The sequence below is a fragment of the Hemicordylus capensis genome, chromosome 7, assembly GCF_027244095.1.
Source record: "Hemicordylus capensis ecotype Gifberg chromosome 7, rHemCap1.1.pri, whole genome shotgun sequence".
NCBI lineage: Eukaryota > Metazoa > Chordata > Lepidosauria > Squamata > Cordylidae > Hemicordylus > Hemicordylus capensis.
This window is the reverse complement of record NC_069663.1, coordinates 9427240-9439830: the sequence shown is the minus strand read 5'-3', so window position 1 is coordinate 9439830 and position 12591 is coordinate 9427240. Positions and strand designations below refer to the sequence as shown.

At 43.3% G+C, this 12591-nt stretch overlaps 1 protein-coding gene across 5 annotated transcripts in view; it reads left to right on the top strand.

Moving 5' to 3' along the window:
• RSRP1 (arginine and serine rich protein 1) overlaps positions 1-12591 on the top strand; it is a 13831-nt gene extending 1240 nt beyond the window's left edge. For 2 of the 5 annotated variants that reach the window (XM_053268400.1, XM_053268397.1), the window contains 5 exons: positions 5760-5818; positions 6595-7191; positions 9628-9776; positions 10936-11016; positions 11534-12591. In XM_053268400.1, the coding sequence (XP_053124375.1) occupies positions 6597-7191; positions 9628-9776; positions 10936-11016; positions 11534-11563 (855 nt within the window). In that variant the 5' untranslated portion in view covers positions 5760-5818; positions 6595-6596 and the 3' untranslated portion in view covers positions 11564-12591. Of the gene's footprint in view, positions 1-2771; positions 3092-5759; positions 5819-6594; positions 7192-9627; positions 9777-10470; positions 11017-11533 lie in introns of those variants that run through there. The other 3 variants (XR_008310871.1, XM_053268399.1, XR_008310870.1) reach the window with 3 other exon arrangements.

The following is a 12591-nucleotide window of genomic DNA, read 5'->3' as shown; positions in this document are numbered from 1 at the left end:
TCAACCTGAGGTAGGTTATCTAATTTACTTTGCAGGGTTGTTGTGACGATGAAATGGTGGGGGAACCATGTATTCTGAAGGGCAGGGAAAATATAATAAATGATATTAACGTGGGAGCAGCAGGAAATGACTTGATCATCAAGCCAGAGGTGGCTGGTTTGAATCTCCGCTGCTATGTTCCCCAGACTATGGGAAAAACCTTTTTCGGGCAGCAGCGATATAGGAAGATGCTGATGGGCATCATCTCATCCTGTACCGGAGGAAGCAATGGTCAACTCCTCCTATATCCTACCAAAGACAACCACAGGGCTCTGTGGGCGCCAGGAGTTGACACCGACTCGACGGCACACTTTACCTTTTATGTTACAAGATACTGTATTTACCTGGTTTAAAAATATATATAAGAAATCAGGAGATCATCTTAAATACAGTGTTCTATTCCTTTCAAGTGAATTCAGGTATAACCTGTATTTAACCACTACTTTTTAAGGAAGTAATCTTAAATTGAGTAATCTTCGATTCGGGTAAATATGGTAAGCCGCATGCTAACTCGTCTCTACTATTAGACATTACAGCAGGGTTGTGATAAAGTAAAGTGTGCCGTCAAGTCGATTTCGACTCCTGGCACCCACAGAGCCATGTGGTTTTCTTTTGGTAGAATACAGGAGGGGTTTACCATTGCCTTCTCCTGTGAAGTATGATGATGCCTTTCAGCATCTTCCTATATCACTGCTTCCTGATATAGGTGTTTCCATAGTCTGAGTAACATACCAGCGGGGATCTGAACCGGCAACCTTCTGCTTGTTAGTCAAGCATTTCCCTGCTGCGCCTCTAAAGGTGACTTGTGATAAACTACTCTCACCATCATTTCTCCTCCTCTGCTTTGCCCCCACTGCTGCAACATGGGACTAAAGACCTTGTCACAAGAAGTTACCCTGATTTCCGAATTGGTAGGAAGAGTGAGATGATGATGATGATGATTTTATTATTATTTAATTAGCATCGTCATCCTTCCCCTAATGACAATGGGTACAGGCAGCAACCAGCCTCAGAATTGATAATGAAGACATTGAAGTGGTGGATAGCTTCTTCCTTTTATGATTGACCATCAACAGTAAAGGAACCAGCAGTCAAGAAATGCCGCCGACTAGCACTCGGCAGAGTTGCAATGAAGGCCTTGGAAAGGATATTTAGATGTCTACACCTACAAAGATTAGAATAGTTGGGACAATGGTTTTTCCTGTGACACTTTTCTTGCTTTAAAGAAGCAAGATAGAAAAAGCATTGAAGCCTTTGAACTTTGGTGCTGGAGAAGACTTTTGAGGATACCATGGACAGCCAGGAAAACAAACCACTGGACTATAGAACAAATCAATCCCAGAATTTCCACTTGAGGCAGAAATAAACAGGCTCAAACTATCATATTTCGGACACATTATGCGAAAACCCAGCTCCCTTGAGAAGTCCATAATGCTGGGAAAAGTTGAAGGAAGGAGAAGAAGAGGACGACCAGCAGCAAGGTGGAAGGACTTGATTACGACAGCAATGAATGCACCACTGAGAGACCTTAGAGGCCAAGTTGAAGACAGATCAGCCTGGACTATCTGTGTGGTCACTAAGAGTCATCAACACTTTGATGGCACTTAAATCAATCAATCCTACCCCTCCCTTCCAATGTGTTGCAGAGGCTAACTTGTGACCTAACTTCTGGAGGGTATCATGCAACCCAGGGCTTCAAGTGTGTGTAAAGTATTGTATCACGGCCCTGCAATTTTGCCCACTGTTCTTTTTTTTTTTAACATGAACTTTATCAAATATATATATTTTTCCTAGAGCAAAAATAGTTTTTAAACATAAACTTTATTAAATATACTTACTTTTTAGCAAAAGAATATGGCAGTACAGTACAACAGAAGACATCCATTCTTAAAAATACAGTCAAAACTAGAGAAATGACATACATAAACAATGACTGCATCACGAGAGAAATATTTTCATATTTATGGCTGGTCACCGACCATAATAAATGAGATTACTTGATTTTCAAATGTTTTTTAAAATTGTACGGTATCATTACCACTGCATTAGTATAATTTGCTGTAAGCTGCCTAGAGGATCATTTTACCAAAAGGCAGTATAGAAACCGTCAACATAAACTATAATCAGAGCAAGGGATGGCTTCAAGTCTGAGAAAATAAGAGCAGGGTAAGAGAATGTCGGTAACTGTTGCAAATGAAATAGGGGGGAAAGGGTGGGGGTGCACTATAGCTGCCATATACTGAATCAGACTCTTGGGCCATCTAGCTCAGTATTGTCTACCCAGACTGGCAGCGGCTTCTGCCTTCTTCAAGGTTGCAGGCAGGAGTCGCTCTCAGTCTCAGCCCCATCTTGGAGATGCCAGTGAGGGAACTGGGAACCTTCTGCAAACAGATGCTCTTCCCAGAGCGGCCTATTCCCTAAGGGGAATATCTTACAGTGCTTAGACATGTAGTTTCCCATTCTTCCATGCAACCACAGCAGACCCTGTTTAACAAAGGAGACACGCCATGCTTGCTACAACAAGGCAAAGCAAACTCTTCTTCTTCTCCCACAGCCCCCGCTCTGGAGCCGCCCTTATGGAGGCACACACGCGCTTCCTAACGCGAGGGCGCGGCCGGGGAACTGTGCATGGCGCAGCAGCGCACGACAACCCTGAAATCACGTAGGGTCCGCCTTATTGTTCTCGCTCTAGCCCCGCCGGGCCTCTCCTGGTTGCCAAAGCAACCTCTTGCAGCTGCGCAGTGCCGTTATTGTTGCGTCGCCCGCCCGTACGCTCGGGAGGAGGTTCTGGAAGCTTCTGCGGCGCTGCCGTTCAATTCAGTTGCTCCTGGGACATCGTTGGGAGTGGATTTACGCGCTCGTCGTAGCGAGTCGCTCTCTTCACCCGCTCTTGGCACACGTTTGGGACTCGAAGAGAGTGGGTTCCGCGAGTGGAAAGGTCTCTGGGCGCCTCGTTGTCCTCGGCGTGGTGTTTTTTTGTTCTTCGCCTCGCCATGGCGGTGACCAATGACACAGAGCTGCCCCTGAGCCCAGATCCCTCCGCTTGCTACCAGTAAGTCTGGGATTATTTTCTTGGCAAGGGGGGGCGGTTGTGGTTCATTAGAGGAGGCGACGGTGGGTGGAGAAAGGTTGTCGTGACCAATAAAGGCTTTTTTTGCGGGGGGGTGGTGGTGGTGGTGGAAAGAAGGTACCAAGCCCCCCCCCCCCAACTTGGGACCCCAGCGGTGTTTCCTCTAACAGGGATTCCCGGATGTTGCTGACTACAACTCCCAGCATCCCCAGCTGCAATGGCTTTTGCCTGGGGATTATGTGAGTTGTAGTCAACAACATCTGGGGATCCCTGTTAGAGGGAATACTGTTCCCCGGATGATGATGTAGTACAACGCTTATCACTCTCAGCCCCAGTTGGCCTTTCCTTTGTGATGGGGATGATGGGTGTTGTAGTCCAGCATCATCTGCCCCTGCTATAACTGAGCAAAGAGGAACCTTTTTAAAGTGGCGATTCTCCTTCTGAGGGGGGGGGGAGAAGAGCAACTGGCTCTCTCCATCCCTAGCTTAGGTTTCTTTTTTAGATGCTGAGCCCTTGCGGGACAGGGAGCCCTATTTATTTATTTAAACAGTTTTGCTTACATAATCTATGTAAACAGCTTTGGGAACTTCTTGTTGAAAACTGGTATATACATATTACCAGTATATAATTCTGGGGACCCAAGTTTGAGAGCCCTTGTCTTGAGTGGGAAACTAGAATGCCCCATATCAGTGGGGGGTGGGGTGGGGAGAGTAAGAGATGGAGATATTGGGTAGAATCCCCGCTAAGTTTGTTATAATGTCTCATCTAAATTAGTAGGGCTTAAGTAAGTCACTACTTGCTTGCCTCACTGACTTCAGTGGGGTTTGGTAATAATTACTTAGCCTGAATACTACCCATTGTTACCGTGTGGGATGGAAAACATATCTGCAAGGTAGATCAGGGTCAACTTATGTAACACAAAGCTTCTCAAACTTGGGTCCCCAGATGTTGATCAGCCCCCTCCCATCCTCCTCCTCCTTTGGCCAAGTTTGAGAACACCTGATGTATTATATTCCATTCTTGTTCAGAACTTCAAGTAAATAAAATATTTAAAACACTGCTTTCACCAAACTGTCTGCAGTTGATGCTTTTCATGGGGTGGGGATAATTGCTTAGCTGTTTATGGCTGCCTGTTAATGGCTCTGTTTCAAATCCTGCCTCAGAAAAGACCTTGTGTGTGTTTTGTTTTGGCATGGCCTTTGGTTTATCCTCTTAATCCTTCTTTCTAGCTACAATGAAGTGTTACGTAAGTGTTATGCACACTGATTATATAGTATTTGTAAAGAACACTGTTAGACCGCGACTGGTTTAAAAACAAACAATCTCTGCTTATATGGGGGGGGGGGCAGAACTATGGGCTTGGGACCATGAATTATGTTTAGTTTGTTTTGTAATCTGCCTTTGGAGGTGATGTTATGGCTGAAAGGAGACCTGTAAATGTGGTAAGTTAGTTGTGGGGAAACTGCTGAGAATATGCTAGGGTTTTATTTATTCTCTTGCTATGCCTCAAACTGTATTTATCTTTCTCTGCCTATTTTGTGTGTAACAAAAACCCCTCTAATACAGTCTTCTCCTGCAAGGCAGAAGACGCTTAGCAACTGAAAAATGGAATAATTTATAAAGCAGGATTTTGCCAGAGTTCAGATGGTGCTGCCTTATGGTCGGGGTATCATGACTGTTGTTCTTGGGCAGTGATCTTCCTTGGCCCTACTCAAGTTCCTTTTAACTGGAGATTGAACTTCGGACCTTCTGTATGGAAAGCGGGTGCTCCACCACTGAACAACAGTCCCTCCAACAGTGCTTTTGATCCCAGCAGGAAAAGGATGTGCTGGTTCAATCCTATTCATGCCTGCTGGAAAGCAAGCCTGGGTGAATTCAGTGGGTTGTGGAGCGCAGTCTAGTCCCATCCAACATGTTGTTGGCTCAGTATAAGCCTCATTATTTTAAATGGGATTAAGTGTCTACTGCAGCCTTCAGCATGTGCTTGAGCACTTCAGCAGAATCAGTAGGTTTAACAGTGCTTGATGTTGACTAGATGCAACACATTTCAAGTGTGTTTTTAGTGGGTCACATGCACTGTTTCCTCTAAGGCGTGTGCATGTGTGCTTGCTCACAAGTTTTTGGATATCCGCTCAGTTCATTTTAGATCCTGCTCAGGTTGAATCAGGAAGGCCCTGCTCTGAATGCATGTGTGCACATACTGCCTTGATACTGCCACCTAGAACAAAACTCATTCCACACAGAGATGAAAAAAATTAGAGGGACCACTGGTCACCTGAAGAGTTTCTGTACAATGGCCCTGGGAGGGAAGCAAGTGGTGTTAGCTCCATGTTGTGGGGGCGGGGCCTAAGGCTACCTCTTAAGTTCAAGGCTGTGCTCCTACTCTTACCTAGTATGTTATGTCAGCTCTCATGAACTGTGATTCCCTTGTAGACCATCTCCCCAAGTCTAAGGAAGGCACAAGCCTGCTTTTTCTCAGCACTCTGTGGTAATATTAAATAGCAGCAACTTTGCAGTATAGCTGGGTGGTTCTTAAAAAGGCTTTAATTCTTGGAGAGTATGGTAGAGACTGTAAGAAGTTACTAAGCAATTGTAGAATGTGATTGCTTTGGAATTGACTTCAAGCTTCAGTGTATTCTGTTTGGCACAGGATCCCACAGCAGGCCCATGGAAGTCCTGAGCAGAATGGGAGCACTTCAACACTTGGTGGTAAGTTCTTTGTGGGAAGTGTGTCTACTATCAATCCTGCCTTTGGATCTAAAATGCTTTCACCCTATCTAATTAGTTGTCTGAAATTCTACGTGTGATTGGAAATTGAGTATGGAGGGCTCAGCTTAGTGACTGCATAAGTAGGCCCTGAATTCTTAGTGACTTGTCTGATTGTAGTTGGACCATTCGATTTTTTTTTTTTACAGGGTTCTTGGGAACTAGTATAGTAATGTGATCACTTTTTTCTTGTGATAAACCCAAATTGAAATATTGGCCCAGGATAACAAAGACAGCAGCAGGTTGAGGGAACAAAAGGATTTTGATAAATTGGGTTGATTGTACCCTAGGATGGATTTGGTGGTGGCTTTGTATAGTGTGTGTAAAATGGCCACTATACTACAGTAGCAGATCACTAAATACTTGGTATTCTTTACAGTTGGGTATCTTACAGCTATATACATAGTAACTTTAAGTTCTGATTTCACTGTTCCTGAATGTTAGTTGTCATTCCATCTATATATTATATTTTGTAAATAAATATTTTATTGCCAGAAATAAGGCATTTCTCTTTGAAACTAGCTTTCATAGTGGATGTCAAATCAGATTGGAAATATATTACGTGAACACTTTGTGGCATAAGGTTTTTAAAACCTTTGTTCTGAATTTACCCAGAAATTTAAGAAATGTTTAATATTTAGTAATTGTTACAGTTCACTACTCTGAAATGTAAGTAAATCTTCTCTTCCCCTGCCTTTAAAAAACAACAACAAATGAAGTGATGGAGACAGGGCAGCAGAAAACAGAAGACACAGGTTCCAGAAATAGTGAAAAGCAGGGATCTAACAAAAAGACAGAAGAGATGACAAACTTCATGGATGATCTGACTTTGAGCTCACCACAAGCCAGATCTCGCTCAACTTCAAGGAGCAGCTGCAGCAGGAAATACTCCTCAAGATCATCTAGTAGATCATCTTACAGTTCAAGATCTAGTTCAAGTACTTCAGCTTCTTCAGCAAGCTGCAGTAGGTCTAGGAGCAGATCAAGATCACATGCTAAAAGAAATTGTTCTCGGAGGTACAGAAGATATTCAAGATCTTATTCCAGGAGTCGGTCAAGATCACGTAGCTACAGATACAGAGAAAGGTACCATCTTCGATACCACAGGAAATACTATTGCTCTCCACCCAGATACAGATCACGGAGCAGGTCTCCTGGAAGATCGTATTACAGAAGGTCTTACTCAACAAACAAATCAAGGAACCAACGATACTATGGGTTTGGAAGAACCATATATCCTGAGGCTTACAGAAGCTGGAGAAGCCGTTCGCGATCAAGATCTCGCAGTAGAACACCTCTACGCTTGACTGAAAAAGGTACCTCCAATCCATCAACTTATATAGGGAGGATGTAGAAAGTAACACACAGAGAGAGAGATTTAAAGAGTTGCAAGCCTATTTCCTCTGTCAAGGGATGGAAGCACAGCAAAAATGTAAGGTTCTTTCTGTACTTCATCTGGAAAAGCACTGATTTGAGGAGATAGGATGTAGTCCTATATTGAGATCCGGTGCTGTGTAATGCTTAGAGTGTTGGAGACTCAACATTAAATCGCTATTCAGCCACAAAACCTACTGGGTGATCTTGGGACAGTCAGTGCCTCAGCTTAACCCATCTCACAGGTTGGTTGTGAGGATAAAAGTATGTGTGGAGGGGGGACACACATGTATCTCTCTCAGCTCCTCAGAGGAAGGGTGGGGTAAAAATTTTTACTAAATGAGTCATTGTGATCATTCTAGGTTCATATCTGAACTTGGCCACTGAATCTGTAGATGTGGTTTGGGAAGTCACTGCCTCGGTGTCCCTTGTATAAAAGGGAGGACTAAGAATTTGCGGTTCTCCCCCAGTGTAGGCAGCTATCCTTTCAAATGAGTTGTGCTGCCAACTTGCTCCCAACAGACAGGACCAGATGTAAATTAGTAGCAGCCCCATGGTGTCCTGTGAGCAAGCTTCTCCTCGTTCCGGTCCTGTCTTGCTCCCATGAGCAGGGCCTTGGAAGAGCTGCAATTTTCCTCATTTTTTCTCCTTTACCTTTTCTCTTCAAATTCCAGCTGGTTCTTACTCATACTGGATTATTTTCTTGGTTCCCCTAAAAAAGGGAAAAATCACTTCCATTTTTCTTCCTGCTCTTTGGTCTACATTTCCGTTCCACCTTGGGATTGTTTTTATGAAAGGCGGTATATAAATTCAAACAAACAAACAAACAAAGAAAGTCATGCTGTGCACAGAACTCAGTCCCTCTCTGTCTGAGGATCAGGAGGCAGTGTCAAGGTCAGATTAGGACAGAGGCAGTGTGTGTGTAAGGAAAAGGGATTGCAACCAAACAGCCCATAAATGCCCTCATGCCTTGCTCTCACAGGCGACTACTACATTCACAAGGCACAGTTGGGCCTGCCTTGAAATGAAGTTGCCTCCCGAGGCCTGGCAGCGCGCACAGGCCAGTACTCGAAGGAGCGATCTGGCTTTTATGGCCTCTACAGATGCCACAGCTTCACCTCAGCAGGGGCCTTCCACTGCCTGTGGAAACACAGTTTCGCCCCAAGCGAGGCTTCCCCCCTGCCGTGGTTTCTGAAGGGGAATCTGCTGCCAATCCAGGTGTGAAGTATCTACAGGTGCCTCTATATCAGGTGCAAGCCTCTTCTGAGCTTTCTTCAGAGGAAGCAGCGCCCTCTCGAGCCACCTCCTTGGATGCAGAGGAGGAGCGTGGCGTGTCAGCTGATGAGCCAATTGAGCGCTCTTCATTGCCAGCGGAACAGCCAGGCATGCCTCAGGCAGATACAGTCGCCATGGATCTTCACAGCTCCCTGGCTCATGGGTTACGTGTGAGTAGTGGCACTTGGCCCGCCTACCCCACTCAGGGCCCCGCGCGAGCCCATGGGCAGCTCTTAGCCCTGCCTGGGCAGTCACCAGCTCCCTTTCGTGGGGAAAGACTGCCCGGGACCTGGTGGCAGCAGAGTTGAGGAAGCGAGTTCCCCCCTGCAGGACAGAGTTAATGCCAGCGTCCCAGTGGTTCCTCTGGCTCCACAGGCACCAGCTATTCCTTTTGGGGGCAGCTCTGAATTGAGGTGGGAAAGCTCTCGGCCATCCATTTTGTTTCGCCTGGCTCGCCACCTCATCCCAGACAGTGAAAGGGGCTGCTCTCAGCCCAGAAATCAGATATACCTCTGGGGGAGAAAGTAACAGTGGTAGTACTTACTATGCAGGGTTCTTTCTCTCTCCCCAGTGTACAGAGGGGTATCCGACCCACCCTCAGTTTATGGGTGAGGTATATTTGATTTCCATTTGAAACTGTTATATTGACAGTTTTCTCTGAATGCTGTTTTGCTGCTCTCCCCCCCCCCCTTGGGGGAACCTGTGTTTTGTCTACAGTTGCTGCATTTGTTTGTAGTTTTTTCTCAGTGGTAGTGTTTAGTAAACATTTTTTGGTTTACAAAAAATTACACACACCCCGCCTCCCTTCTTGGCAGTTTTTCCAGACAGTCCCAGAACTGGGAGAAGCTTGCTCACAGGACACCATGGGGCTGCTTCTAATTTGCACTTGGTCCTGTCTGTTGGGAGCAAGTGGGCAGCACAACCAGTTTGAAAGGATACTCCAATATATCTCGAGGCTCTTGAGAATGGGGACTACTGTGGAATAATTTGTATACTTAAAAAAAGATGAGGGAAAGCTGCAGCACTAGCAGGAGTGCTGTCTCTAGACTCAAGTTGGGTAATGAGGATCTTGGTTAATCAGATGCTTCGCTGCTTTTTTGTAGAAAAGAGAGAACTGTTGGAAATAGCGAAAGCAAATGCAGCAAAAACTTTTGGAGCAGATAAGATTGTCTTGCCGGCCAGTTTGAGAATGTGTACATCATCCAAAGAAAATGAAGATGGGAAGCCGAAAAAGGAGAGCGTGGACTCTGAGGTAAGTATGAAAAGGATCATCAGGTACTGCAGGTAAATAACTCTTCGTGCAGCTCTGAAAGTAACACTGGTGGTTAATGTTCTCAAATGAACAAATACAGTTAATACTTCTCAAATTTGGAAACCTAGTGGCAAACCTGCCAAGATGGAATTGCCGAGTGATGCTGGAAACGTCTCAGGCCCATTAAGATGTTAACAGAATTTCTAATTTTATTTGATGGAATTGGCTGTTCAGATTTCAACTGGGGCTATATTCCATTGTCTGTCTTACTCAAGCAAGATTAATTCAAATGGCTGTTTCATTTTAAAAAAAACAAAACAACTTCATGTTTAGTATCTGTCAAAGTGTAATGCAACAAACTGTTCCCCAAAATCCTTTATTCAGACACAGCGCATTTTACGTGCTTTATTTCTGTCTTATAGAAATCATGAATATGGTCTCCAGCACTGATGAAGAAAATCTGGTGGTAATTAAGTGACTGTGGGCTGTAGCTGTGCTGACTTAGGGGAGGGGAAAATGAGCCGGATTAGCAAAAGCTGTTAAACATTTTTAGAATTGTACAGCTTGTACACAGAGAAATCTTTCCTGCTACATAGCAGCAGCCGAAGCAAGTGCATTTTCTACATTAAACAAGGGTTTTAAACAACTGTAAAATAGTACAAGGATCTTTCATAATATGTAGAATATATTACAGATATTGAGAGCTTGGAAGAAGCAGCTTTCATCAATTGCAGACAAGTTATTGATCTTCAATGCCTGAAGGTTTGATATGCAGAAATTTGTTGCTGTAACCATGATTTCAAAGCGAAGACTACACTTCATCAATCCGTCTCTTAAACTTTAACTGCACTAGAAAAACTGAAGATGGATATGAGGCTATATACCTTATATTGACTAAAAATAGCAAACACGAGTTCTGCTAATAAATATGCAGTAACTTGTGTCACACTTGCAGCCTGAATCTGACAGTTTTTACTTGGGAATCAGATTGCTTCATTTAGGATTTACTTCCAAGTAAACATGTTTAATGTTGCAGCTGTAGTGTGTACACACTAGCTTAAGAAGCTAGGACAAAACTTGTCTTGGAATGTGTGTAGTATACTATGCAGTCTGATATCTAGATGATACTGTTTTTAAAATGCAAACCATCTCCCTCTAGCAATCCATAAAATCGACTGAAGATGCCAAAAATGGAACCGAGAGAGCTTCCACAATCAGGGGCCTTGCCTTCAGTCCTAATGTAAGTTTGTACCTCTCAGATTGGGAAACGGAATAGACTTCTGCACCTTTTTTGGTTTAGAAACTTATGTTGGAGGAAGAGTAGGTTTGTCTGCAGTTGCCACCGGCATCAGCAGCTCAGGGACGGGCCTTCTCTATTGCTGCCCCGAGGCTTTGGAACACACTTCCTGCTGAAATAAGAGCCTCCCCATCTCTTACAACTTTTAAAAGGGCAGTCAAGATGCATTTGTTCACCCAAACTTTTAATTAGATACTATTTTAAAAAGTTAATAGTTAACTTCTTAAATTTTAATTGCTGAAATGTTTTAATCTTTTTATTGGTGGTTTTTATTGTCTTGTAGACTGCCCAGAGAACTTGTTTTGGGCAATATAAAAATTTGATAGATAAATAAATAGTACTCAATTGAAATCCAGTTTATGGAACTAAAAAGCACAAATACTTGCATAGCTGTTGTACTAACTATTAGTCTTTATTCTAATCTAGATTTCTTCTACAACAAATCTTTTTATTTTTTTAGAATACTATGGCAAGACTATGGTCTCTTTGACTGCAGTGTCTCCAAGAAGTGAAAAAGAAAAAGGGACTTGCTCTGGGCAATGGATTCCTGTCAAGATGGAAGAAAATGGCTTGTTCCATAACTTTGCACATCCTTCAGAGCATGTTAGCATCTGTTCAAATCATTGAGCAGTTAAGTCTAGGAAGTCTGAAATACTCAAAATCCAGTGTTTAAAAGTACGCTACTCAATACGAGAATTGAATTTCTCTTACAGATGAGAGATGGAATAAAAAGGCTCAAAGCACAGGTGGGAATTTCTGTAAATAGGTTGCAAATACTTCTGTGTGAAATTACAGGTGGGTAACTTTTAAAAATGTAAATCCTGGCACATTTGTGTCTTGTATAGTTGCTACTAATAAACCCAAGTTTTGTACTGCTGAGTCAACAATGTGACTTGTATGGCTCCCTGTGGTAACTTAGTTGGTCTGTGCCCTCTTAGCTGGAATACTGCCATTTTCTGTGGCTCACAGGTAGCAAACAAAATTTCTTTGAAGAGGAAGAGTGTAAGGAGTTGACAATCTTTGCCTGCTGTCTTGCAAGTCTGCATAATTCCTCATACTTGTTTATAGTATAAAGCTGGTATATTTACTTCGTTAAGTCCCACTCTGTCCAATGAGGTTCATGCCCATAGTAATTCAGATTGTCAGCTTAGTGAGTTAAATGTATTGATTGCAAAGCGGAGATAGTTGTACATTGGGCAAGAACTTCTAGAGTTTGACATTCTAACAAACTTCAAGGATAAAATAAAGTGTCTCAAGCAGTAAGGACTGTTCAGAGCAAGATTAGCTATGAAGTACAGATGTCAAGCTATATGTCAGCTGAAACTAGGTGTTAGGAAATCCATATTGCTTGTATGGGTGTGTTTCTGTAGCTAGACTTTGTTGGTTTATATGCCATTTAAGAAGCTTAAGACCTAAAATGGAGGGCCATTTGTATGAGCAGCATATCTTCAGCCTGCACAAAAGTGAACTGTGTACATATTGAAAGGGTGACTTCAAAATAAAGCTATTTTGACTGAA